The sequence below is a fragment of the Castor canadensis genome, chromosome 6 (assembly GCF_047511655.1).
Source record: "Castor canadensis chromosome 6, mCasCan1.hap1v2, whole genome shotgun sequence".
NCBI classification, from domain to species: Eukaryota; Metazoa; Chordata; class Mammalia; order Rodentia; family Castoridae; genus Castor; species Castor canadensis.
This window is the reverse complement of record NC_133391.1, coordinates 22,126,092-22,150,877: the sequence shown is the minus strand read 5'-3', so window position 1 is coordinate 22,150,877 and position 24,786 is coordinate 22,126,092. Positions and strand designations below refer to the sequence as shown.

The 24,786-nt window shown below is 37.0% G+C and overlaps 1 protein-coding gene across 15 annotated transcripts in view; it reads right to left on the bottom strand.

Moving 5' to 3' along the window:
- The window catches only part of Abcc9 (ATP binding cassette subfamily C member 9), a 135,159-nt gene that overhangs the window by 35,335 nt on the left and 75,038 nt on the right, over nt 1-24,786 (bottom strand). For all 15 annotated transcript variants that reach the window (XM_074075895.1, XM_074075894.1, XM_074075905.1 and 12 more), the window contains 10 exons: nt 24,331-24,415; nt 22,996-23,076; nt 17,057-17,194; nt 16,800-16,925; nt 13,004-13,100; nt 11,569-11,798; nt 10,725-10,873; nt 10,451-10,520; nt 8,322-8,479; nt 5,254-5,346 (listed from right to left, as the gene is read on the bottom strand). In XM_074075895.1, the coding sequence (XP_073931996.1) occupies nt 5,254-5,346; nt 8,322-8,479; nt 10,451-10,520; nt 10,725-10,873; nt 11,569-11,798; nt 13,004-13,100; nt 16,800-16,925; nt 17,057-17,194; nt 22,996-23,076; nt 24,331-24,415 (1,227 nt within the window). The remainder of the gene's footprint in view (nt 1-5,253; nt 5,347-8,321; nt 8,480-10,450; nt 10,521-10,724; nt 10,874-11,568; nt 11,799-13,003; nt 13,101-16,799; nt 16,926-17,056; nt 17,195-22,995; nt 23,077-24,330; nt 24,416-24,786) is intronic.

Here is a 24,786-nt window from a genome sequence, read left to right as displayed (position 1 = left end):
GTATGCAGGTGTCTTTCTTGTATATTAATTTACACTCCTTCAGATATATGCCCAAGAGTTGTGTTGCAGGGTCATTAAGGTAGGTCTACTTCTAGTATTTTGAGGATCCTCCATATTGGTTTCCACATTAGCCCTGCATATGCAACTGACCACAATGTCTCCAAATGGACATCTCATCACCACTGTGTCTCTTCATAGCTAAACTCACTGTCCCCTAACTCAGTCTTCCACACCATCTTCCGTTTCCTAATGTGGGAACTGTACCTACTTATGGAAATCAGAGACCTAGAGGGAATCATCTTCAATTTTCCCCTCAATTTCATTCCTCACATTTAATGAGTCCCTAAATCTCCTTGTTCCCACTTCCAAAATATTCCTCTTACTCCCCTTACTTTCTCTCCAGGTCCTTAGTACCTGCTCTAGCCAGCCTTGGCCACCTCTCACCTGGACCACTTGCAACAGCCTTCCACCATCTTCCTGCCTTTCATCTCCACCATCTTAACTCATCCTTTGTATATCAGTGATCCTAATAAACACATCTCTGATCTTGTCACTTTCCTGTTTAAAAAAATCTTCAGTGACTCTCCAACTTGGAGAACATATGATTTCATTTCCTTAGAAGAACTTACTCAATATCCTTTAGATACCAGCCTCCATTTGTGTTTTCAAGTTTCACTAACATAGCTACCCACTTTGTACTTGTCTGTGCTCCAACAATACTGGACTTGGTTTCTATGTTAAGAAGAATTCCTCATGCTTTTTTATGCCTATTACCTCTGCTTTGAAGACTAGCAGGTTGACCTGCCAGTTCAACTATTCTTCATTCAAACAATTGTTGTTCAATAATTATTGCCCTATTCAGCATGGCGGCACCATCCTGGCACAGTTGTTTCTTGTGGTACTCATATTAGACTACACATCTTAATAAATTGCCATTTTTTATGGCAGTGCTGGGGTTTGAAGTCAGGGCTTTACACTTGCTAGGCAGGTGTTAGTCCACGTGAACCACTCCGCCAACCATTTTGCTCTGGTTATTTTGGAGATGAAGTCTTACTTTTTGCCCAGGCTGGTCTGGACCACAATCCTCCTATTTTATACTTTCTGCCTTTGCTGAGATGATAGATGTGTACCACTGCACCCAGCTCTTGGTTGAGATGGGGTCTGGTGAAATTTTGGACATGGCTACCCTTGAACTGTGATTCTTCTGATCAGCATCCCAAGTAACTAGGATCACAGGTGTGAGTTACTGGCACCTGGCTTGCTTTGGTTATTGTTGAGCTAAGTTCTCACATTTATGCTGGGCCAGCTTGGACTGCAGTTCTCTTATTCACACTTCCCATGTAGCTGGGATGACAAGTATGTGCTACCACACCAACTTTTAGTGACTGATATGGGGTCTCACAAACATTTTGCCTGTGTTGGCCTCAAACTGAGATCCTCCCCATCTCTACATCCCAAGTAGTTGGGAGTACAGGTGTGAGTCACTGAGCACAATGCCATTTTTTCTTAAATCCACTCTCCTACTAGGTTGTGAGCTCTTTAGGACAGAGCCTATGCCAGCTGGCTAGTTACTCAACTTAAATTTCTTAAGCATTTACTCAGGGCTGGGCATTTTTCCAAATATTGGTGATATAACATGAAAAAAAAAAAGGGCTGTTCTTACAGAGCTTACATTTTAGTGGGAGGGGATGGATAAATAACATATAAACTTTTGTTTTTATTCATATGTGCATACAGGCTTGGGTCATTTCTCCCCCCTGCCCCCACCCCCTCCCTTACAACCTACTCCGCCCCCTCCCTCTCCCCCTCACCCCCTCAATACCCAGCAGAAACTATTTTGCCCTTATTTCTAATTTTGTTGTAGAGAGAGTATAAGCAATAATAGGAAGGAACAAGGGTTTTTGCTGGTTGAAATAAGGATAGCTATACAGGGAGTTGACTCACATTAATTTCCAGTGTGTGTGTATTACCTTCTAGGTTAATTCTTTTTGATCTACTCTTTTCTCTAGTTCCTGGTCCCCTTTTCCTATTGGCCTCAGTTGCTTTTAAGGTATCTGCTTTAGTTTCTCTGCGTTAAGGGCAACAAATGCTAGCTAATTTTTTAGGTGTCTTACCTATCCTCACCCCTCCCTTGTGTGCTAAAGCTTTTATCATGTGCTCAAAGTCCAATCCCATTGTTGTATTTGTCCTTGATCTAGTGTCCACATATGAGGGAGAACATACGATTTTTGGTCTTTTGGGCCAGGCTAACCTCACTCAGAATGACGTATATAAACATTTTTAAAAGGTAATTTAAAATGCTCAGGTAAACACTACAAAGGAAATAAAGAGGATAATATGGAAGATCAGGGGTGGCAAATAAGTTTAGTTGAGGTGGGATTAAAAGGCCATGACTATTTCATCTTCATTTATTTACAGCAAGAATAGTACTTGGAATATGTTCAATATTCAAATAAATATTTCTCATATAAGTGATCTAGAAAGGACATGTTTGAGGAAACAGTAATCTTTAATACAGTGTATTCATTAATTATCATTGCTTGCTAAAATTAGAATATAAATTTTATGTCAATATCTACATTCAATACTAATAAACAGTATACACAGTTTTGAAATTCTCAATAAAAGGCATGGCACACTATAGTGACAAAAACACCAGTGTAAGAAGCATGATGGAACTTACATGGATTTATAGAAATCTACGTAATTACAGAAATTCTGGGACACATCCTGGTGTGCAAAGCTGTATCTATGTATCCTACTCTGTGACCCAATTCTACACTTAAAAAATAAATTTCTTATGTTAGAGACATCTCTGATTGAAATCAATAATACTGTAATTTGTGTTGAAGAAAGATATAACACTTTAACATGTCAATTTTCTAGCTCAAAGGGAATAATCAGGAAGACACCTTCTTTTCTGATTTTACTTGAACAGGAAAATAGGGTCAGGAAATTTTTTGAGAGTTAAGTAAACATTCTTCAGCAGAAGATTAAGTTATTTCTCTGGTTATAAACATTAACAAACAGATGAAATTCTAAAGTAATTTTGGTGTAATAGTGTTCCTTTTGTGAAGATTATTATTACTATTATTTAGACATCCATTTTAACTTGTTGATATAGTGCTCCTTCAACAGACAAGACACTGTGCTTAGTGCTTACATGTATTCTATCAATTAGTCCAATGGTCCTAACAAGCAAGATTTTTACCCCATCTCACAAAAGAGGAGACAGAGGCCATGGAAATTCTCATATAAATCACACAGCTAATACCTTTCCAATGTGCTGCTTCATCCTTTCTTTATTTTTGTTAAAATTTCAAGTGATTCAAGAGGCCATGAATAGCCCAGGCAATACTCAGTAAAACGAACAACACTGGAAGTATCACAATACCCAACTTCAAACTATATTACAAAGCAATAACAATAAAAACAGCATGGTACTGGCACAAAAACAGACATGAAGACCAGTGGAACAGAATAGAGGACCTGAATATGAAGCCACACAACTATAACCAACTTGTCTTTGACACAGGTGCTTAAAATATGCAATGGAGAAAGACAGCTTCTTCAACAAAAACTGCTGGGAAAACTGGTTAGCAGTCTGCAAAAAACTGAAACTAGATCCTATGCCAATATTAACTCAAAATGGATCAAGGATCTTAATATCAGACCCCAAACTCTAAAGTTGATACAGTAAAGAGTAGGAAATACTCTGGTATTAATAGGTATAGGAAAGAACTTTCTCAGTGGAACACTAGCAGCTCAGCAACTAAGAGATAGCATAGATAAATGGGACTTCATAAAACTAAAAAGCTTCTGTTCATCAAAAGAAATGGTCTCTAAACTGAAGAGACCACCCACAGAGTGGGAGAAAATATTTGCCAGCTACACATCAGACAAAGGACTAATCACCAGAATATATAGGGAACTCAAAAAACTAAATTCTCCCAAAATTAATGAACCAATAAAGAAATGGGCAAGTGAACTAAACGGAACTTTCTCAAAAGAAAAAATTCAAATGGCCAAAAAAACACATGAAGAAATGCTCACAATCCCTAGCAATAAAGGAAATGAAATTAAAACCACACTAAGATTCCACCTCACCCCTGTTAGAATAGCCATCATCAGCAACACCACCAACAACAGGTGTTGGCGAGGATGCGGGGAAAAAGGAACCCTCTTACACTGTTGGTGGGAATGTAAACTAGTACAACCACTCTGGAAAAAAATTTGGAGGCTACTTAAAAAGCTAGACATTGATCTACCATTTGATCCAGCAATACCACTCTTGGGGATATACCCAAAAACTGTGACACAGGTTACTCCAGAGGCACCTGCACACCCATGTTTATTGTGGCACTATTCACAATAGCCAAGTTATGGAAACAGCCAAGATGCCCCACCACTGACGAATGGATCAAGAAAATGTGGTGTCTATACACAATGGAATTTTATGCAGCCACGAAGAAGAATGAAATGTTATCATTTGCTGGTAAATGGATGGAATTGGAGAACATCATTCTGAGTGAGGTTAGCCTGGCCCAAAAGACCAAAAATCCTATGTTCTCCCTCATATGTGGACATTAGATCAAGGGCAAACACAACAAGGGGACTGGACTTTGAGCACATGATAAAGCGAGAGCACACAAGGGAGGTATGAGGATAGGTAAGACACCTAAAGAATTAGCTAGCATTTGTTGCCCTCAATGCAGAGAAACTAATGCAGATACTTTAAAGCGACTGAGGCCAATAGGAGAAGGGGACCAGGAACTAGAGAAAAGGTTAGTTCGAGAAGAATTAATTTAGAAGGTAACACACATGTACAGGAAAGCAATGCATGTCAACTCCCTGTGTAGCTATCCTTATCTCAACTAGCAATAACCCTTGGTCCTTCCTATTATTGCTTATACTCTCTCTTCAACAAAATTAGAGATAAGGGCAGAATAATTTCTGCCTGGTAGCGAGGGGTAAAGGGGGGTAAGGGAGGGGGTGGGGGAAGGGGAGAGAAATGACCCAAACATTGTACGCACATATGAATAAAATAAAAATTAAAAAAATAAAATAAAGTTGAAAAAAAATTTCAAGTGATTAACTCTGATCATTTATGACCACAATTTTCTTACTCCTGGTTTAGTTCACTACCAGATACACAGTATGCACCCCAAAATTGGTAGCAATTATCTATTATTTGTTGATAAACACTTATTAATGAGGTTTCCTAATTATCAGTTAGAAAACATGTCGACTTACCTAAAGGCCCGTATGGTAGTGAGTCCTTCAGCTGTTTCTGAGAAGTGGCAAAGCAGAGGGAGCTGTGTGCTGTCATCGAGTTCCTGGAGGTCCCTAGAACAGAGAGTATGACACAAGTGAGCTTCACACACCTCCAGGCTCAGAGACCACCACTGAACTCACCAGGTTCTTCAGAGGCTGGTGCTTGCTCTTGTTTTCCTTTAGTTAAAATTCACTTTTTGTCTATTTCATTGAAGTCCTTATCATACTTAAAGGTTGGGTTGAAATCTCACCTGTAGAGGTCCTTAATGGTCTGAAAAAAAGTCACCGACAACTGAAAATAAAATGGTCAGAGCTGTGCCAAATCAGTGTAACTTGGGAGACGGTGTAAAGAAGGAAAGAACATGGGGAGTGGGGAAGACAGTGATGACAGTCTATGGGGGAGGCTTGTAAAGTTACCAATTAGTGTGATGCTGAGCAAAGTGTAAAGGCTGGTTGTGAGACACCCTGCTATAGGTTTCTAAGCTGCCTGATAGGCTGAAGTGACCAATTATTTGTACCAACTCAAATAAAATAAAAGTCAAATATTATTTGGTTGTTTCCAGTTTAGCACACTTCAAAAAATGAGTGTTATTCACCACAGTGTGTGTGTTTGGGGGGGGTGGTGGATACAGAGGAAGTGATTTGGAAAGGATAAGGAATTTAGCTTTGACCACAGTGAGTTGAATCCCTGTCTTCATGGCACTTCAGTTCACAGTTCTCTCAGGAACTATATGTGCATATCCATGTATACACAAACATAACATATGCACAAAAGTACTCAATGAATACAAATGCCCAAATGTGACCCTTTTCACAAAGATGCATACACATGACAACTTTTCTTTAAATGATACAAGCTTGCATTTCTAGAAGACAAGCCAAGAGTTAAATCTCTGGTTTCAAAGCATTCCTCTTTTTTTCTTTTCTTTCCTTTTTCTGCCCTTTTCTAGGTCTTTGGGGATTAGAGAACCAGAGAAGCAACACTGACATTCATCTGCCAGAGTCACCTCATAACTATCTCCAACTTCGTAAGTCGTTCTTGGCTGCTCATACAGTCCCACAAAAAAGAGCAAAGTCTTTTCAATTCAGAGTTTCTAAAATGAACTTGCTCACTTCCCAAATTGCAGATGTGGGGAGGGAAAGACGGAAGGAAGTCAGAGAATAAAATGAAGGAATATGAATGGTCTCTTATTTTTATAAATAAAACAAGTGGCTGTTGACACATCTGACACGAGTAGCAGATGGTCACTACAGGGACCAAAAAATGAGGAAAGAGCAATCTTTGTTTATAAAACTATGTTTCATGCAACCAAAGGGGGAAGACACAGCTTGCTCTTGTATTCCTGTAAGAAGGAAATACTTACACAGCTATTAGACCTGTGAATTTAGATATTCCAAAACCTCACAGCATTTCCTGCAGTGAGATCCCCACTTAAATTTTTTGATGTTTTCAAAGCTCATCTGTTCAGTTGCCTGAGCAAATCCACATGGATGAGCCCTGAAGGCTCCACTGGTCTGAGATTTCATTTTAGGTGGTCATCTTTGCCCACTTCAAGAGATTTTCAAACAGGGATGGTTGGACTGAAATGGTTGTTTGATCCATTACCAACATTAATTCTTTAAAAAATTGTCATTCCCCCACTTGTTTTGGTCACCATGAATGGGGACGGATTATTCTCACTGATTCTAAACAAAACCCATATTTAAATTTGAAGTGGACTCAGGAATGTTTACCTGACCTTTGCATTCAAATTGATGGCCAAATGGCAAAAAATAGGCCGAAATGAGCACGTGGTTGAAGTAAGATACGATTGTTTGACATTAGTCAAAGACAGAGTCCAACACAGCCGGCAGTGATGAGTGAACTCTGGTCTTCTGTGCTCTCAGTAGGCAGCATCTCAAAAACATTAGAAGAAATAAAAGAGTGAATTTGATTCTTGGCTTCTCCCTTTTGATCTGAATTTGCTACAAAAAAAAGATGAGACTTGGGATTTAAAAAAAAAAACCCTCTAAATTTAATGTGGATCCCTGATATTTAAAGAATACTAATTCATAGCACTGAATGCAGAAATATATTAAAAATTATGAAATGTTACATATGTTCAGAGGTTCCCAACTATAATCCTTCCTTTTTCTCTCACTGCCCTGTTTTCCTTCATCTTTGTTTTTTTGGCAGTGCTGGGATCTGAACTCAGAGCCCCAGGCTTGTGAGGCAGGAACTCTTACCACTTGAGCCACTCCACCAGCCTTTCCTTCATCTTTACTGCACTCAAGTCATATTGAATATTTTCAAGTTTCTGAATAAACTCAAGATGTGTTTTTTATTATAACATTTAATCCACATTTTAGGATCACTTTCTAAATGTTTTATTTTAACGAGAGACTAAATCTCTTTGAGAACAGCTTTGTTATCTGCGATAACTGAACTTCCTGTACTGTTTGTAGCTAAGCTTCAAAGTTAAACTAGAAAACTTTAAAGCAACTGATATTGCACGTCATTAACTATTCAACTTCTCAGTATATGACAAATCCTAGCCAAAATTTTCCAATGTCTTTAAGTCATTGCACTCCTCTCAGACATTTAAGATTATCCACTTTTATAGCCATCACTGTTTATCTCTAAATCTCTTTTTAACTTCTGCCATTTCACATCATGTATTTGAGGGATTTACAAATTTTTAATCTTGTTTTTTGGAATATAATGATATTAAATCTCTTCATCTTTGGGACCATGGGTGATTTTATCAGTTTTTTGTCAATATCAAATTCAGAAAAAGGACCAAGGAATGAAAAATTTGTCACAATCTGTCAAAACTCAACCGAGCAATTCATATGTTAATATATGCCCAGAAATACATAAGGCCCAGACAACCAATTATGGAAATAGTTATGAGATATCTCTAAATGAATCATAGTATAAGGATAGGTTTAAGCCTGTTTCAAGTAGGCACATCTAAATTCCACACTATCTTGAAAAAACACTTCTGCAAACATAGTTCATGGTAACAAGTATGGGCTTTGAGAATGAGAAGAACACTATTACTTACTTCGAGGCAACTCGGAAGTATTTCTGTATAAAATAAAAGGCAACCCCAAGGGGCACGAGAGCAACCAGAAAGACAGGAGTGGCATAGGAGATCATCCCGATAGCAGACAGGCACAGCAGTGTGGAGCGAGTTAGGGACTCCAGCGTTGGAGGGATATGCTATTAAGAAGGCCATTGGAAGAAAATATGTGTTTAGCTCAAATGAAACATTGGTTACAATGTAACAAAGTGTTCCTGTTATATTAATGTGAGATTATATAGTTACATAAGTAGTAGGTATATAAACATGTACATTACAAGCAATTCTTCACTCCCCAAAGTTTGGTATCTGTTTATCTATCTACATATCATTGATTACCTATTTAATTTATCTAGGGTATTTTATATTAATGGCATTCTAGTGTACTAAATTGTAGAACAGTAGTATAATAAGTCTTATTCACCTGTGTGCTTGTTTAACTTTTCTAAGATGGACTGAAAATCTTCCCATGTCAGTGTATACAAACCTACTTCTTTTTAGTGGAACATAGTATTTTAAAACTTACTTATATATGCTCTACCACAAGACATTTAAATTATTCTGCAATTGCTTGCTCATGTCCTTTGATTGGATTATTTATCTTTTCCTTATTGATTTTTAGATGCTATATCAAATATATATTATGATATACATTATGATATAAATATATGCTACAATATTTGTCTTCTTTCTTTTACATCTTAAACTTGTCTTTGTGCTTTTAGCTCAGTAACAGTTTCAAATTTTATATAGTCATTTCTACTGGCCTTTCTGTTTATTGTTCTTACTTAGAAAGACCTGTCCCATTCCATGATTCTAAAACCACTCACCTATTTTTATACTTCTATGGTTTCCTATGACCATTTGCATTCTATTTATTTGTTATCTATTTTATGGAAAACTAGTCATCTTAATATCCTATGTTAAAAATTAATGATTTTCTCACTGACTAATGATGCCACATTTATCCTGTGTTAAATTTCTACATATGCCAGTGTTTTTAAATTGTCCATCCTGTTATTTTGATCTACTTATCTCCTGAGACTAATGGAGTGTTTGAAGTTCATGGTTATTTTAAAATATCTGACATCTGATAGAGAGACTCTCTCTACAGATAGACAAGCTTTTTAAGACTTTTAAGATTACTGGATATCTTTCTTCATATTAGATTTATTTCTATTATTGCAGCTTTGTTGTTAGCATGAACGGAATTACTTTTTCACTACGATTTTCAAATGGTAGAGGAATTTGCAGTTTCCCTATGATATGTCTTGTCCAAATGGTTTACTGAATTTTCTATTTCCTTGTTGTATTAGCTTTTTTGAATTTTTTGGGAAGCAATCGTATCCTCTTCTACACAATGACTATTGAGTCACTTCTTTTCCAATGTGGATTCCTGATGAAGTGTTTTGGGTACAGGATGAACTAACACCAAGCCCCTGAAAACACCAAAATTCCTCAGCATACTGAGGAATACATCAAGAGCTCTTTTTTCTAAATAAAGGGTAAATTTTTGATTCTTAATGCCACTCAAAAATGTCAGAAAAGGGAAGCCTAGATTTGAAGCGTTCCTTTCTCGGCCCTCTTAAGGGTTTTGTTCTTGGAGTGGTTCACTTTTAGAGTTTGCTGTTTTTATTTTCAGGAGAAACTTCTAGAGTTAAGAATCTTAGACTAAACTGGGCATTCATGGAACGGTCCCTAAAATATCACACCATCTGAAGCTTCAAGATGTCCTAAAAGTAAAGGACATCTAAGGTCACTTGGCTTCTCATCCTCGCTTCTGAGAGACAATCTGTATGGATATTAAACTTCTAAGAACTTTAGATGTTTAATTAAAACTAATTTGAATTTAGATTTTCTGTTAAGATTTGTTCTACAAATCATTTTCATGATTTGATAGGAATACAAATTGGCCTTAATTTAAATTTTAGCTATGTTAAGAATAATCATGGCGGGGGGGAGGTGGTCCAAACAATGTATATACATGTGAGTAAATGTAAACGCGATAAAATAAAAATAAATAAAAAGAATAATCATGCTTTACCTTAAAATGCTATTTAGCTTACACTGAGAAATTTGTTTTAGAACTTGGGAGTTGCTCAAGTACTCACCTGATCAATGATATTGGTGTCAGCAGAGAAGCGATTGAGAATCAGCCCCAGGGGTGTGGTATCAAAGAACCTAGGCAGGAGACAGATTGACATGTGTGGTAATAGCAAACTGTCTGGACCCTGACCACAGCTCAGGATCATCTAGAGTCATAAACAGGAGAAGGTCACCCTGTTCTTTTGCTCAACAACTGAAGAAATTCTTTAAGTTTCACATTTCACGTAAATTTTAAAAATGCATGCTTTTATTATTTCAAGAAACAACAATTTTTTTTACCTTATTGGTCCAAGAATTATCTTATTAAGAAGATTGTGGTGGAGATTTTTGGCAGCTGTGAGACCCATCCATTCTACAGTAAGAGAGGTGACAAGGCAAAGAAAAATGCCTGCTCCACAGAGAATGCTAAATCCAGCCACATAGTAAGTCTAGAAAGAAACCAACATGAAATTGTCATGGGAAATCCTCAAATGAGGTTTTTCTTACTAGAAAGCTAATCAGGATTGTTGACTTCACTATCCTGATACATGTAGACAATGGAGGAGGGCAGATTTTGGAGATTCAGGGCAGTTTTTGGAGATCTCCACCATAATCCCTCGGGCCAAGTTCCCATTCGCTTTTTTTTTTTTAACTCTTTTTCAAGATTTCCCTAAAAGAAGATGAAGAAACAAATCCCTTCAGTTTGGACAAATTTGTGATTTTCTACATCCTCAAGCTCATTCTTCTCAGCCTTAATCATAGAATGAATGTGTCAGAATACACTGACACAGGTAGTTAAAATTAAAAATCATCAAAGCCACAACAAAAAGTCCCTTGTGTGTGTGTAACCCACACATTATATGAATAAAATATTTATGTAGAACTCCCTGGAATCCAAATCCAAACATTACCTTTAATGTTTGTTATGATAAACTTTTAAAGATAAAAGTAATAATGATAGATGTCATTTTTTAACATTATCGAAAGTTTATTCTATTTCAGATATTGTTCTAATTACTAACTTACTGAATCATCCCAGAATTCCTCTGACCATTGAGCTATATGTACCTGTCTACATAGAAGATATCACTGCTAATCTCAATAGTTTCTTGGTGATTTCAAAGCAGCTCTGAACCCACAGTACCTGGTCAGCTTTTCCAGTGTTGGTTATACTGTACTTGGATGTCCATGTAGCCAGCCAGTAGTCTATAGCCACAATTACTGAGTGCTTCAGGAGCTTGGAGAAAATCATGAGGAAGAGTAAGAAGAACCCTCCAGAAGTGAGGTACCACCAACACGTTTTCCATGGCATTTTAGTCCTGAGTCTCATCACAGTAGACATGTTATCATCCTCATCTTCTTCTTCTTCCTCCTCTACACACACACAAGAAAACTTGCTTAAGCTTCATATGGGCACCAGAGAGATAAAATTTTTATTGACCCACAAAATATATGTGGCCAGGTGTGGTGGCTAATGCTTATAATCCCAGCTACTTGAGAGGCAGAGATAAGAGGGTTGAGGTTAGGGCCAGACCAGGCAAAAAAGTCAGCAAACCTATTACAAAGAACAAACTGGGAGAAGTGACACGCTCCATAATTCCAGCTATGCAGGAGGCAAAGGTAGGAGGATTGTGTTTGAGATCAGCCCCAGGCAAGAAATAAAACATTAGACTCTTACCTGAAAAATAAATAAAGAAAAAAGGGCTGACAATGTGGCTCCAGTGGGCCATGAGTTCAATTCCCAGTACTGCCCAAAAAAACCCTACAACTTTTCAATCTTAGATATTTAAACGCAAAATTACTTCATTCCTTCATTCATTCACTCCATGAGCATTTGTTGGAACAGAACAGTTATCATCTGAAATGTATTCTTAGCATATTTTGGTGTTTTCTAGCTTCAAATTATAATTTTCTCCATTTTCAGTTGGCTTTGGAAATGCAGTTGTAAGTAAAAACTACATAGCAAATGAAGTATAATGCACTTACTCTATGGATTTAAGAGGTGTCTTATTTTACAACCTTCTTGGCAACAAATGCCACAGCAATGTAATTCCCTAATTTTTCAAATTTGCAGTAAATCTCTTTTCCATGATACCCTATTAGATCCTGAAAACTGAAACGTAACAAATGGCTCTCTAATTTTCCTTCATTGGTATACTGTCAGGAGACCATCATGAAGACTTCCCGAATCCACGAAATACAGAATCTTTGACACGTTCTCCCATGGGTTGTTTATTTTTTGAAGGATTGACATATTATTAACAACTTGAATTGGTTATTATATTAGTCCTTTCCCAAAGTCTTGTTTTCTGAACAAAGATCTAGACCTATTTCCAGATTCTTACCTCAGCATAAACATAGAAAGTCACACTGCGCATAGTCGCACTTCATGACATTTGTTGATGGTCAATAACTGACACCTTGCCTTGACTTTTCATTTTCAACATTATGCATTTGTTTTTGCTCTTTGCTCCCTGTAACATAGCTTGTTATCCCTCACTGAGCCATTCACACATCAATTCCAAGGTAAAACTCCTATCACCCTATTCAAATGTTTCAGATACAAGAAACAGCTCTACCTTCATCTTCATCCTCCATCTGGGCTTTGGCCTCTCTTGAATACATGGCTCTTCGGAGAGTTTTCCTCTCTAAAGTTGTTTGGTCCGCTTCCATATCCTATGGTGAACATTATGCTATCATTCAAGGAATTCTGCACAGTAGAAGGATTTGACTTACCAACAAATGACCTATACATACAAATGGTTTTACACCAGTCCGGCTCCTACCCAAGACTCCTATCAAAGGAGATCCTTAGGTTTATAGGAAATGTTTTCACACTCAGAGGTGGAGGGCAGTGAGAAGCCAGGAAAAGCAAACAAAATGTGACACAGTCCACCTAGGAGCAGCGAGTCCCTTCCTTACCCCCAACTCATAGTCCTACTACGGCTACTTGATTTGTGTTTGTTTTTACATCAGTTTCAGGCACTGTACCTTTTCTAAGTAAGAATTCATTTATGTTAGTAAATATCTTCCTTTAAGAATGCATGCAGGTCTGGATTGGCTAAACTGCTCTCAGGCATCCTCCATTATCAAATGTATTAGAATGAATTTCTTAAGCATCTCACTGAGAAGATATACAGGAAAAAAAGGGGATTTCAATAGGATTTGAAGGAAGTAGGCAATTTTGAAGCAAATAAGCAATGAGGGTCCTTAGGTGCCTAGTGGTTTGAGGGAAAAAAAAACCTAAGAAGAGGAAATATGGAGAAAGAGAAGGAAAAGTGTGAAATCACAAACACTGGTGATCAAGAGTTTGTGCAGATTTCTTCTGTCCGGAAAAGAAGAAACATTTCATTCTTTCCATGCCTTGCTTTCCCACACCCTCAGCAACCCATTCCCCACCTTCAGAACCTGGTTATCCTATTCATGCAGCTACATGGTAGGTAAAACCAGGTTCTGCAGCTGAGTCTGGAACTCTAAGAACATCTGCTACTGCAGGGGAAATGCAGATTGAGCTCCAAACAACTCGCCCAGAAGTTCTTGAAATCTACAGTAAAGTGTGGGCTACTCGCATGCACCAATAACAAAAGAACAACCACAGTTTGACAGTTATATCCATAAACCAGTACACTTTTGGTGACCAGTCCTCAGCTGGTGAGCTTCAGGGTTTCTTTGGTCTCATGCAATATGTGTGTCTTGGTAAAAGATTCTATGACTTCTAGATTCTTGGTTAAAAGAGCAAAAGCAAAAATGCCTCCTGTGGCGTTTTTACAGAGAAAATTTCACTTTAGTCAGTATTTTGCATAATTCTATGAAAACCAACCTTTGTCAATGAGACTGGATATACCACAAAGTATGGAAAGATCCCTCTCCTTTGTGTATCATGTCATGGAGCAAAATAAAATGAACACTGGAACAGAGACTCGCTCCAGGTTTAACTCGCACTACATGTGAGCATAAGATTTATCTTGAAGACTTAAAGACAACTCACAAAAACCTTTGAAGCAAATTTTCCTAAGCTCATTACAGGTTAAATATCTCAAATTGTGTTGATATTTGGATTAAGTAAACACAAATTTAGTTTCATTTACCCAATAAATATTTACTGGACCAGGCCAAGATGAGGGCTGGGGGGATGGGAGCAGGGAGCATCAAATGATATATTATTTTGCTGCAGAAGAAAATAGTCAACACCATTCAAACTAGAATTTTCAATAATGTTTAAATAAGCCCAAAATGCCATCTCCTCCTTCTTTATAGTTTTCATTACTATCTTTTTTGACCTATTATTTTTGGTTTACCTTTCAGCTCACAGTGACAGCTCTTTCTGTAGCCCAGTGGCAAGAGGTTTTGAGCATCCTCAGGTTTCCTTTTCCTTCTGCATTTATTTCATTTGTTCTTTCTCAGCCCTGGCTCTGCTGACATTCAGGTGGGCTTACTCTTTACGGTAGGGGCTGCACCTATTGAATTCTGGGAGCATCATCCCTCTCTTGTACCCACCAGATCCTAGTTCCCTCTTCCACCCCAGCTGTGACAACCAAACATGTCTTCAAATGATGCCAACATCTCCTGGAAGGCACACTTGGCCCTAGTCCATAGGTGATCTGTCCTGCCTTGTAACAAACTAAATGGAATGCCATTTCTATAGAAACTTCCCAAAGATTCTCCACAATATGATTGTCTCCATCTCCAGATAAATTCAGGTGCTTGACTTTGCTTCAGTGGTGGTAACCTCCCTCAGTCCCTAGGTGGGGGTTCTCGGAAGGTACTTTGTTCATTCTGGCTTTTCCTGGCAGCCATTCTACCTCACGACTGGGTTTAATCTGACCGTCCCCTAACTTGTTCTATATGTCCTTTGATTGATTTACACCCCAGTTATCTGTCTTTAACTATGAGCTATGATATCTCAAGTGACCATTTCATTTCTAAGTACAACTTGATGGACTTTCTTCCTGGCTTGCTGAACAGAATTAGTGTAACACTGAGCCAGCAGCTCTCTTTTTTTTCCAGATCTTCTTTCCAAAGCAAACCATAAATTGTCCCACTTCTAAGCTTACATCATATTCCTTTGTCCCTGGCATTGAGATCACTAAAAATAAAGTCACTTGGCTTTATTCCACTGTGTTTATAATCAACTTTACCAAAGCTCAATTCGTAAGCAGGCACTTGCTGACTGCACCTTGCAGGGTTTTGGGGTTTTTTTTGCCTGCTATTCTAATTTCAATGGTTCTGTGACTTGTCCTGTTCTACACATAGATTTTACTTGATTCTTCTCCTTATGCAGTTTACTTTTGAGAAGTTCAACAAATCCATACAAGATAGAGAAATACTGGATTTTTCTGACTTTTTAGTCTTCCTCTCTCTATGGAAACAGATTTTTTTATCCCTTTCTAAAATAACACAGTTTAATTTCCTGATATTTTAAGTTTTGCTGCTCTAAATATTTCATTTTTAATGCTCATTCCTGGCCAAGAATACCACATTCTGGACACGACCTAGTCTAAACTCAAAAGCAAAACATTTCAAAATTTTTCAAATCCAATTTTTAATTTCTCAACCACAAGTTGTACTCAATCCATTTTCCAACTCTGTCATCATGTCACTTACTATGTAACTTTAGCTACTTTAGTGCTATAACTGTGGCATTTTAGCACAACTGCACTGGTCGTGGACCTGGGTTTAAGTCCCAGTGGCACCACTTTTCATTCATCCTGTACGACTTTAGGGCAGCCACATAACCTCTCGGAGACTCAGTTTTCTCATCATTAAGAAGTGAGGTAATATTTTCTGTACTTATTTCTCAAACATTTTGTGAGATTTAAGTGAGATTGTGTTTACAAAAAGGTTTTTTGGATTGTAGAAAATTATAAAAATCTAAAATTTTATTTTTATTTTATCAACTTCCTTCACCCCCATCTCTATTCCAGACATGCCTTCCAACTTCACTCACAGCTCACAACAATTCCTTCTTTCAAAATCATCTTGGCCTATGTCTTGCCCATGGCAGTGAGTGAAAATATCTTCATATTAAAGATAAGAAAAATTAGATTAAGTTAAGAAACAGGGACAAAATTTAGAAATTACATGTTTCTGTAAGCAGTCTGTCCAAGTTGTAGTCATACATACAATTGCAACATGTTCAAATTCAAATGAAAATCCTCCAAAAACCTGACAGCACTTGCTCCAAAAGACATCATTAGACTATCATAGGCTTGAAGTAACTTGTTCATCTTGCTTCTATCTTGATATGTAAAGACAGAGTTATTTTGGATTTCAGATAAGGAGCATTGTATAATCAAGCATTCAATGTAATACTCATTTAAAATCATTCTAGTAATTATATAGCCCATTTTGGACTCTTGTGAACCGAGTGTTTACCTTTTCTAATTCTTGATCCTGACGATTCATAAGTGTTTTCCAGTGTTCATAAAGTTCTACATCTTTGGTTTGAATGTCTTTCAAAGTCCCTTCTCTTAGCACACTTCCATCTTTCATGGCTATGATCTAAGGAAAGCACATATTAGCAAAAATGTGACTAAAAGCCTTAAGTGACCAAATGAATTAACTTTACTTCAGAAAGTATTTCTTAATATCTCTACTATATGACTGTCATATAAACACAGGAAAACTCTCACCCAGTCAGCATGTGTCAGATACTGTAACTTGTGAGTCACGAGAACAAGTGTCCTTTTATCATCTTGGAGAAATTTCAAAATCCCTTCCTGCATTAAGTGATCACTCAAGTGGATGTCGAGGGCAGAGAAGGGGTCATCCTGCAGGCAAGTAAAGTGGAGGGAAGATGAACACTTTCCCATACTCTTTATGCAAGTCACTTCCTCTAGAGAGTAGAAGTACAAACAACCAAGGACCAATGACCTCCCAAATCCAACATACAAAAAAGTCAGACTTTGGACTTTAAGTAATCAGAGAAAGATATTAACTCAAAAATGGAGTTTTCATACTTTAACATTAAGGAACAATATTCTAAGTGGCATGAATTCTTAGAGATTCTTAAAAGTTCAGCAACGAAAAAAAAAAGAATGAAAAGGTAATTGGAATAGTTGAGTTCTGGATAACTACAACAGGCATAGAAAACGTTAATTGTACCACAGCAAGACTTACCAATTGGAGATGTCCTCATGATCAAATCACATCATATATACTGAATGTTTTGAATGGTACCAGGTACATAACAGACAGTAGATAATTATAATCTGTCATGATCATCAGATACAAAAATAGCATGTGTAACAGTGAGTTAATATAGGTTGTTTTGGTAAGAAAGAATGTTTTCATGCACCAAGTGATTAAGACATTTAAAGAACAATTTAAGAAATTAGTGAAGATATTACCTATTGGCAATTTTCATGTACATTTTATTCCTATAATATTCACAAAGAGCTTTAGATTATATGGCTTCATATTTGATATTGAAAGAAGAAAGCTAGAAACTGCTGAAGAAAAATATAATGTTTCCTGATATTAAATTTTAAGATAAAGGGACCTTCAGGGATAGTGGTACTGCAGATACACTGTCTAGTGATGGCAGAGGGATTGTTCAAGAAATAAAGCAGTAAAAATGACACAGGCTTGGGTAAAGAACTGGAGATAGTGGTTGAAATTGTGTGCTCTCTAGCCACACCTATTTCTCTGCTGTTCCTCCATATACAAAGTGCACAAACAAACTCCTGCTTTGCTGTATAGGCCCAAGAAAGAAGAAGCTAGTTTCTCATTCTACCTCACACAGGCTATATTGTGAGATGCTGGAAATGAGAATTCCGGGAAATTTTTGAAACACTTGAACACAATCCTATTCTCTATATGGAAGAACTGGATTGATTAACTATCCAGACAATGAAAAATAAAAGCAATTTCTATTGAGAGGGAAGTTATGTCTAGAAGTTAGAATACATGTATAATGTAGTTATTATAGACTGGGATTCGCTCAATAGTTTTCCTATTTTTCTGTCAGTCTCTGCTTTTATAGACCAAAACTATCAGCAATGTGATTTCACTAAAGCATTTAGGAGAAACCTGATAAAAAGGGAATATTAATAAAGTATGTGGACCACTAATGGGTGATTCAGAATTAAAATCTTTCTTCTAGATCTCATAATTACAGATAAATAGGTGATATAATTAATGTCCTCAAGTGGCTTTATCTATAAATACATTTAGCAACAGAAATATACCTCCAGTTATATCATTTATTTAAGCCAAATAAATTTTGGGGTATTCTGGAAAATGTAACAGTTGACAAAATAATCATCATTATGTACACACATATACACATACCTACACACATATATAAACATATGCATATATATATCTTACTCCACGTGTATGTATGTTTATATTTTAAAATAATGAAACATAATTGACAATTATCTTAATTGTCCAGAAATTTTTTTGGATGAGATGGAAAATATGTCAAAATCTTTCAGATCCTTCAGGTCATTTTAGTGGACGTGAATTATTTTCAACATATTCCAAAAAGTACTATGTATAGATTGAAATGATTATCTACTTCTTGGTGAGTTGCTTTTCAAATTACCAGACTCCATCCTTAGTTGTTGTTTATCTCATTTTAATAATAAAAACAAAGTATTCTTACTTTAATTTTCTAATTATTGAATTTTGTATAAGTTGTAGAATTTCTTTCAACACAAAAGTTAACATGGGACTTCTGAATTACTTAACACAGCAAGTTCAGGTATAAATATAAATCAATGAAGGACAGAACAGTGTTTTCATAACAATAAAGAAATTCACTGTTTCAGGATTGCACTGATAAGCTTCTCCATCTCCATCTGTAATAATGTAGCAAGGATTTAATTACCACAGTCTTCCACTATAAATAGTTTTTCAAAGTCAGATAACTATCATACAGATAACCCTGTTGTTTTTGACATAACCATCTGACTCTAATATAACCATAAGAATCATTTGTTATGTAGACCAAACCATTACAAAAATGCTTTATGAGAATTTTTCACAAAGAAAAAGGAAGATAATAATTTAGTCTGATTTTCCATAAGATTCTGACTTTAAATATTTTAAATATAGCAAGGCATAATGGAGAGTACATAGTCTTAAAGGAACCCAGTTGTAGTTACAACCACTCTCTGCCTTGGGCCATGTTTCCAATTGCTACTTCATGGTAAAGGGGATAATACAGGGACCTATGATGAAGTACATCAGATTGTTGCAACGGTAATAAAACAATGGAGTGAACACCTCTATTACCCATTTTCAAGTGTCCTGTGGCAGACTCATATTGTGGTCCTTCCTCTAACACATATGGTAAGAGGTTAGTGTCCTCCAGGTGTCTTTTAATAAGGAATAGTGTGATGAGTACAAGCTATGAAATCAAGCCCCCTAGAATTATATCCCTGCTTCACTATTACTGTGTGATCTTGTTGTCCTCATCAACATATACCAGTAATAACTCTAACAGCAATGCAAAACTCTAAAGAACTATTGTATGAACTAAGTGAGTTAATGTGTATAAAGAACTTAGAATCATGCCTAGATCACAGAAAGTCATTTATAATGACCACTGTTATTTCTATGTCCTGGCTTCTCTGTACAACAGTTCAATGCAGTTCATCTTTTGATGGATTGAGAATTATGCCTCAAGATTCAGTTTATTTACTAACATTTTGGGAAGATACTTCCTTTAAAGAAAGCAGGACAATTTGTCAAATTCAGTGAATGGTTATTTCTCCATTTTCAAGAGTATATCATTTATTTTTATATACAACCACACAGTGTTGATGAATACATTCTCTTCTACAGTGGATGAATATGATTAAGAAATATATTTTTTGTTTGAATGTATTTTTGTAAGTTATATAGTAATTTATATACACAGGACAATTTGCAGTTGCCATAAATCTTCAAGAATAGCTAATATCTAAACATTGATCTACCATTTGATCCAGCAATACCACTCTTGGGGATATACCCAAAAGACTGTGACACTGGTTACTCCAGAGGCACCTGCACACCCATGTTTATTGCAGCACTATTCACAATAGCCAAGTTATGGAAACAGCCAAGATGCCCCAGCACTGACTAATGGATTAAGAAAATGTGGTATCTATACACAATGGAATTTTATGCAGCCACGAAGAAGAACGAAATGTTATCATTCGCTGGTAAATGGATGGAATTAGAGAACATCATTCTGAGTGAGGTTAGCCTGGCCCAAAAGACCAAAAATCCTATGTTCTCCCTCATATGTGGACATTAGATCAAGGGCAAACACAACAAGGGGATTGGACTTTGAGCACATGATAAAAGCGAGAGCACACAAGGGAGGGGTGAGGATAGGTAAGACACCTAAAAAAATTAGCTAGCATTTGTTGCCCTTAACGCAGAGAAACTAAAGCAGATACCTTAAAAGCAACTGAGGCCAATAGGAAAAGGGGACCAGGAACTAGAGAAAAGGTTAGATCAAAAAGAATTAACCTAGAAGGTAACACACAAGCACAGGAAATCAATGTGAGTCAACTCCCTGTATAGCTATCCTTATCTCAACCAGCAAAAACCCTTGTTCCTTTCTATTATTGCTTATACTTTCTCTACAACAAAATTAGACATAAGGGCAAAATAGTTTCTGCTGGGTATTGAGAGGGTGAGGGGGAGAGGGAGGGAGTGGAGTGGGTGGTAAGGGAGGGGGTTGGGGCAGGGGGGAGAAATGACCCAAGCCTTGTATGCACATATGAATAATAATAATAATAAAAAAGAATAGCTAATATCCTTGATACATGATTAAGATGTAATAATTTAGCTTTGATTTTGTATTAAGGTAAAATGACAAAGTTTGTTTACAGGAAAATGTAAAAACATTCAAGCAATTATTCTTACAAGATTCTTAAAATCGAGAATTGACTTTTTCTCCTTTGCTTCCTCCACCTGGACAGAAGATGGAAATATGAACATCACTGATGGATGGAAAAGAGAAAAGAACAGAGAAAGGAAGAAGGAAAAGAAGGAGGAAAGGAAGGAAGGGAGGGAAAGCAGGAGCGAAGGAAGAAGGAAGGAGAAAGTAAAGAAGCAGACAAGAGGAAGGAAAGAAGGGAGAAGGAAGAGATTCTCTGATTTCCCAACTGAAGTTATATCAGTCATTAAATGGAGGCAGTGGAATGAACTGGAGTAGAAAATCCTAGAGGACCTTGGATTGTTCCGATTTCAAGTCATGTGATTCTCAGGTAGCTCAGTCATGAGTTCTAAGACCTCATTTCTGATGGTTATATAAAGGATTTCCAGTCACATAGGTTACTGCTAGATCCTACGATGGCTCTTATGATTTTGGGGAAAATGTAGGGACAACTATTCTTAGAAAGATTAACCTGAAGCGAACTTCCAGGATGTCCCAGTCTACTCTCACTAACAAGAGTTCCAAATTCAGTGGGAACTCCAAAATCAACCTATTTTGAAAAGGTTCTAGAGATAATATAGAATGGAGACTTTAAAGGGAGCCAGATTTACAAATGGCTAACAGTTACACAGAAAGAGGAGCAGGAGAAGGATGTATTTTCATACTCTGCTGGTCTTTAACATACATTCTCTACTTGTACACTAAGTTATTTGTTTTCTTTCCCCTGAAGTAGCAAAAATAGACCGAAATCACAAATTTAATGGGCCCATGGGTAGAAGAAGTTATTAGCCAGGAAAATCATGAGACACATCCATGGTGCTCTTCCCTTACAGATTATGATTCAGAAGGTCTAGGGTAGGACCAAGATTTCTAAAATTTTAGGAAGCATCACAGGCAAATCTAATGAAAGCCTGAATCATCTGTCACTGGAATGGGGTGCTGTGCTTACTTATTCCTATGTCCAACAAAGAACTATTTTCTGGCTCTTCTCTCTTGGTCATGAAATATAAAAGAGAAACCTATGATCCTACCCAGTTGACCTGGCATCACTCATGTTCCTCATTTATGGTCTTTCTGATAGAAAAACTCAGAAAAGCTGCCATTTGAGTCACCCCAGTAATTTTTATTTTAATTATGTGGACAAAGACTGGTTCCCCAAATCTTGACTTCCTAAGCTGATCTTCTACTGATTTGTACTGTAAGGATTTCTTTCCCCTATGGACTCCAGGTTATAATATACACATACCTAGAAATATCACAAGGAAACTCCCTGATAATTATCTTAAATAAAATTGCCTTTTTTATAAAATGGAGAACAGAAAGGTAAAACTGGTCCTGACTGGGGTTGGTACCAGTGGGAGGGGGAGGATATAAGGAAAGGGTGTAGGAGGCTGAATGTAGCTGAAAATATTATGCATTCATGTATGAAAATGGAAAAATGAGACTTGTTGAAACTATTCCAGGAATGGGGGGAGGAGGTGATAAAGGAGAATGATGGAGAAGGTGAATTCAACTATGATATATTGTAAGCACTTTTGTAAATGTCATAATGTACCCCCAGTACAACAATAATATGATAATAAAAAATTAAACCACCTTTCCTCAAGTTAGTGAAATTGTCTTTTTAAAGACTCATTTGTGCAGAGGGGGAAAACAAAATAGAAATAAAAGTAAAGGCCATATTCTTACCAAGAAGACAATGTTGGTATTTTGATAGAGAGCTCTTGCCACACAGATTCTCTGCCTCTGTCCCCCACTCAAGTTGATGCCCTGGCAAAGAAACATCCATTTTTCCACATTAGTTAAGAATCTGATAGAGAAAATTAATTTTAAACTACAAATATCTCTAATTTTTAATTACCAGTAATTTGTTAATTAAATTGTGGTAACATTGGTAAGAAAGGTAGAAAATTCTCTAATGGTCAATGCTTGGATTCTACCAGGATAGTTTTTGACTCTGAACATCAATCCTCCTTTCTCTTGGATAGAGAGCACTACTGTACAGAAGTATTATTATCTAGAACACTTGTGAGTGTGAAAGACTGCAAGCAATTCCCCAATGTGTCTGTCATTTACTGAACACATTCCTCTTAAATTTGATAAGTTGTATTAAATGGAACTGTACACCAATGTTCTTTTACAATAAAGTGTTAATTATACATTTGAAATATTACTAACCTAGCACTTCCTCCTGTGCCAGGCTTGAATAAATGGCTCTACTTTTCTTGTTTCTTTTATACCTCATAGTAATCCAATATATAAGTATTGTCCTCCTTTTCTACATGTGGAAACCGAGGCTCAGGGAAGTTAAGTTAATCCTCTTAAACACTACCTGATGTTGCAATAAAGAGTGATCACTAAGGACAAAGGTGACAGGATCAGAGTAATCCCAAATACGTCATGAATGCTCTATTTGGGCAAGTTCCTTAATTCTCCCAGTCTTGGTTTTCTCAGCTGTTGTATGTAGAGAACAATAACACCCCTACAATAACACCTTTGACTTACTGTCAAAGCAGATGACCCATTTGAATCTTTTGCCTACTATGTGATAGCTATGAGGGTCAAAACGTTACAAAGATTGCAGGTCTGCACATTTTTCAGCTGGCCAGAATCACATGACGTCAAGATAAAACATGTTTACATGAAGAAAAAGAACACTTTAACAAGAATAAATAGCTGTTGACAAGAGTGGAAGAAGCTGTCGGAAGCCATCTCAGTTTCTAAAGCAATTCAAGCGAGCACCAAGTAAGCAAGATACATTTGGTCAAAGGCAGGGGCTGTGTTTCACTTTCTTTGAGAACTCCCATGTGGCCAGCAGGATGCTGAGCGCACGGTGGCTGCTCAATGAATACTTCAGGGGCAGTGGCATCAAAAGACTCCTGTCCTCACAGCCTAGAACTTGTCACCAGGACAACACACAAGTCCTAAGCTCTCAGAGTTCATGATGCTCCACTAAGGATTAACGGCAGCAAGAAGACTTTTCTAGATTTTTTCCATTGCTTAATTAAACTATATATAGCTCACCCGCTCTCCAATTTCAGTTTGGTCTCCAAATGGTAATAAGTCAATATCTGGCTGCAGAGAACAGGCATCTGTGACAGCTTTGTACCTTTGGGAGAAAGAATTGTGTGTTTTTAGATCACTATTAATACATGGCCACAAACTAAGTCCCAAGTTTAAGGTTTTGGAAGCTGAAACGATACATTTACTGAGCACTTTAATGTGGGCTGGGCGAAGTTAAGTTAATCCTGTTAAGTTAAACCTCTACACTAGGTTTGTGGATACAGAGATAAATAGGTATAGGTCTCCAATTTCACCACCAAAATCATAGCGATACCAGGTAATGCATATGCTAACTAGCTGACTATTTTATCTGTTAACTTAAAAAAATTAAAGCTGGTATCTAGAGCAGAAGAATGATATCAAAGCAATAAAACTGAGCCTCAGTGCTATTGGCAGAGGTAGGTAAAAAGCACTTGC